The sequence below is a fragment of the Chrysochloris asiatica genome, unplaced genomic scaffold, assembly GCF_000296735.1.
Source record: "Chrysochloris asiatica unplaced genomic scaffold, ChrAsi1.0 scaffold00735, whole genome shotgun sequence".
Taxonomy (NCBI): domain Eukaryota; kingdom Metazoa; phylum Chordata; class Mammalia; order Afrosoricida; family Chrysochloridae; genus Chrysochloris; species Chrysochloris asiatica.
Window position 1 is genome coordinate 48,500 of NW_006409253.1, and position 4,033 is coordinate 52,532.

At 49.4% G+C, this 4,033-nt stretch overlaps 1 protein-coding gene across 1 annotated transcript; it reads left to right on the forward strand.

Annotated features, from left to right (window-relative positions):
- The first annotated feature begins 2,750 nt into the window (after positions 1 to 2,750).
- LOC102824844 (MARVEL domain-containing protein 1-like) lies at positions 2,751 to 3,152 on the forward strand. The gene has a single exon (XM_006877972.1). It carries the CDS (start codon positions 2,751 to 2,753, stop codon positions 3,150 to 3,152), a length of 402 nt encoding a protein of 133 aa, XP_006878034.1.
- Positions 3,153 to 4,033: the final 881 nt, after the last annotated feature.

The following is a 4,033-nucleotide window of genomic DNA, read 5'->3' on the forward strand; positions in this document are numbered from 1 at the left end:
TGATAGTTGATCCAAGAAGAATGAAGTCCTTGACAACTTCAATCTTTTCTCCATTGATAAGAATGTTGTTTATTGGTCCAGTGTTAAGGATTTTTGTTTTCTTTACATTGAGATGTAATCCATACTGAATGTTGTGCATTCACATGGATTACACTTCACTTTCAGCAAGCAAGGTTGTATCATCTGCATATCGCAGGTTATTAATTAGTCTTCCTCCAATCCTGATACCATATTTTTCATCATATAACCCAGCTACTTGGATTATTTGCTCAGCATACAGGTTGAATAATTATGTTGAAAGAATACAACCTTGCCACACACCTTTTTTCATTTTAAACCACTCAGTGTTCCCATGTTCTATTTGAACAACTGCTTATTGATCCATGTACAGATTCCTCACGAGCACAATTAAGTGTTCCAGAATACTCATAATGTTGTCCATAGCTTGTCATGATACTTCATAATGTTGTCCATAGCTTGTCATGATCCACACAATCCACACATTCGGTCATGCATCCCTGCGAATCACCAGAATGGAGGTGCGCAGATAGCGAGAGACCAATGATCAGATACTAAAAAATGAATGTCCACAACCTGAGGTTCTGTCAGGCAGCTGAGGCTGTTCTGATCCATCCCCCTCTTGATCTCTCCAAAGATGGCGGCTCCGGGAATAGTTGAGCGTCTTAATTTAGAAAGCAATGGATTTCTTGATTCTGCTACAAATTTCCCTAGCTGTAAGCCTTCCAGTCTTCTAAATATCCCTTTATATGTGGTTCAGAGTTCTAGCACCAAGCAGTCTGGTATTGTGTGTTGTTGCTGACGGAGATCCTCACTGCACGTGTACCCCATCTGCCCTCTTGTTGCAGGTATTGGAGCATATTCAAGATGCCCTCATCAGAATGAATGCCAATTCAACACCAGTTCTGCTCTCCTCTCACACCAAGGAAGAGAGCCAGGAGGTGCCGGTGGATGCCAGGACAGGAGAAAGCAGAAAGAAAGGGGCCCAGCCAGATACTGGAGGGCGTTCATGAAGCCAGCTTCAGCTCCCAGGCAGGACTAGAGCTCAAGAGGGCAAGCCTGGTGGCTCTAGATGTGGCTAACTTCACCAAGCAGAGAGGCAGGGAGGCCCAGGAAGGACTAGCGGGTGTGCCAGCCTGGCTGTCAGAATTAAGGAATCTGATCAGGGAGTTTGGACCAGAGGGACAAGGCTGGGGTGCCAGTGTGACCTGTGATAGAAAGTGTCGGGGACTGGCCTCGACATGGGGGTTCGGTTCATGAAGGAGGGAGTTCTGGTGGCGACTGCGACAGATAAAGAATACGCACAAAGACGCAAAGAGAGAGAACACAAAACACCCCGAAACCAGAGTGGATGCGACACTGGCGGGTGGACCCTGGACTACCCGCATCGTGGCCTCTGCAGGCAGTAAAGCACCGCCCTGCAAACCTTAACGCATGCCTTGCCAGCTGTAACGCCTCGCATGCCAGCTGTAATGCATGGCAGCTGTAATGCATGCGGGCTTCGGTCTGCGCCCCAGTTTTATTTCAGGGAGGAGCTTTACACAAAGGAAGGCGGGGTTTGTTAAGACTGGCTACAGAAGTGAAATGTGATTAATCAGTCAACACAGGACACAAGGATTTACAGGTATAAATTCTAAAACATCATCACAAATTGTCTTGATAATCTAACATCCGTAATTTTCCAGAAATTCAAGGGAATTATTACATGGTACTTTTCAGGTTCGAATCCCAGGGCAGCAACTCGGTTTCTCCAGGCTAATTAACATATCTATAGCACCTAATCTCGAATTGGGGAAGGTGAAAAGGATTGAAAGGAATCCCGCTGTGTCAGCTGCCAGGGCCAGGTCTGCAGGAGGAAGCAAGGTTCCTAGGTGAATGGGCTGCACCTGGAAGCAATTTAAGATGGCAGTCCTTTTGTTCTTTAAACAAAAACCTGGAAGTCGCCCATCTACTTTGAGTTAATTCTTTGGGCAGCCTTGCTCCAGCAAACTTGCTTTTGGAACTTTCTACAGCCTCGGCTTTAGGAGCAGTTTTTTGTTTTAATATTTGTCCATGGGTAACAAGGGTTCGTATATTAAGTTAATATCAAACATAACTGAATAATTTGATAAAGAACAGTTTGGACGAGTTTGCCCAGTGGCCAGAGTTTGTTCCTCAGAGAGATTTGTTCCCAGAACCTTACACACTGCTAACACAGTGGAGACATTGAGAGAGGCACATTAAGAAACAATTTTCTCAGAAGCTGCAATTACAGGGGTTCGAAGCATGGAGTGAATTAATAGGACTAAAAAGAATTATACAGAGCTAGCCCCACAGTGAGTTGGCACGTCCGGAGGTTACTTCCTTGAGCCCACAGGGTCTCTGGCCAGCGGGTCAGAGCGCGGCCACGTGCTGGAATTTTCGTCCATGACGCTGGTCCTAAGTACCCCAATACCTGCGGTCTGTAACAAGAAAGAAGAAGATAGCAAGAAGCTGGGAGGAGAGAGTGGGGTGGAGAGAGAGGAGGGGCAAGAGAAAGGGAGGGTCTGTGGGGTGGAGAGAGGCAAAGAGAAAGATAGGAGGGCTGGAGGGAGGAGAGAAGGAAAGGTGGAGAGGAGAGAGTAAGTGATAAGAACTTTTAGGGTAGTGTTGAGGCCACAGAGGGAGCAGCGGGCATCTCTGCCTGGCCGACCCTGAGAGCAAGGCGCTGCTATTCCACTGCTCTGGCCGCCGCGGAACCGAGCCTTGGGACCATGAACTTGAACTGGCACTTCCTGTACAGCCCACTGGGAGTGCTGAGGCTGCTGCAACTTCTGGTTGGGGCCACCATCATCATCCTCACCGCCATGAGCGGGTTCCAGGGCCTCGTGTACTTCGCACTCTTCATGTCTACATTCTTCTGCCTGACGACCCTGATCCTCTTCTTCATCACGTTGCTTGACAAATACAGGGTGGGGGTCAACGTGATTCATGACCTGCTGGCGACTGTGCTGTACATCGCCTTGATGGGCATCATGATCGACCAGACACTGTACCATAGTTACTGCAACATCGAGGATTACCGGCTGCCCTGCGCCTACAATGTCTTTCTTAGGGCCGCTGTCTGCTGCAGATTCTGCCTTGTTCTCTACTTCTTCTCGACATGCTACCAATGAACCCGTCCGGTCTAGATGGAAGTGGTGTGAGGCTGTCCACTAGCACCGCGGCCCCGACCACAGCAGAGGTCCCTCTGGAGAACCATGCCCCAGTCCTTCGCGGTGATGTGCTTATCCTGAGGTCTTGCGCGCTGACACGCTCCCCATGTCCTGCGTTTCCGCTGCAGCTGGCTCCCAGGAACCGAATCCAGACACGCAGCTCTGGCCTAACCGCGACCCCCAAGTCTAAAGCAGCGACCCCCAAGTCCAAAGCGTTGCAACCCTTGCGACCCCTCCACTGGCTCCGACAGGGCTGCAATTCGAAGGCGGACTACCCTTTCAGACTGTTGCCCAGAGGAGAAACAGCGTGGTTCCTTCTGCCCTGCTGTGAACTAGACTTGGACAAGCTCCTCACAGATCCCAGGAGTTTCCTAAATTGGAACCAGCCTCATGGCTGCACCACCGAGCCCGCTCAGCCGGAGTTAGAGCACTTCTTCTGGTGTTTCTTTCCATGGAGAGGAAGGAAGGCCACTGTGTGGTGGCTGCTGAAGCTGGGAACAGGACTTGGCTGGTCTTGAGTGAGGAGTTTGGGATTATGTGTCATTAACTCATTAGTCCCTCCTAGCACACCCCTTGGTGCTTTGATATCTTGTGGAGGGGATCATCTGCAGACGTGCGAATGGACACAGAGAACCAATGGGCAGTACCTCTTGTACCTTTGGAGTCCTCTCTCACCTCTGCCTGGCCCGCCTTTTTTCAAACACATGTCACTAACTTCCTGCATTTAGTGACTGGAGACCCTTCTTAGCCTTCTTCTCAAAGGCATCTCTTTGATACAGGCCCTTAACTGCTATCTGTCTGCATTAAAGACTGTCTGCTATCTGTCTGCATTTCCCCCAGGG

Excerpts from the sequence above, each read along its gene's own strand:
- LOC102824844 (XM_006877972.1), top strand. The coding sequence starts at position 2,751 with ATGAACTTGAACTGGCACTTCCTGTACAGCCCACTGGGAGTGCTGAGG.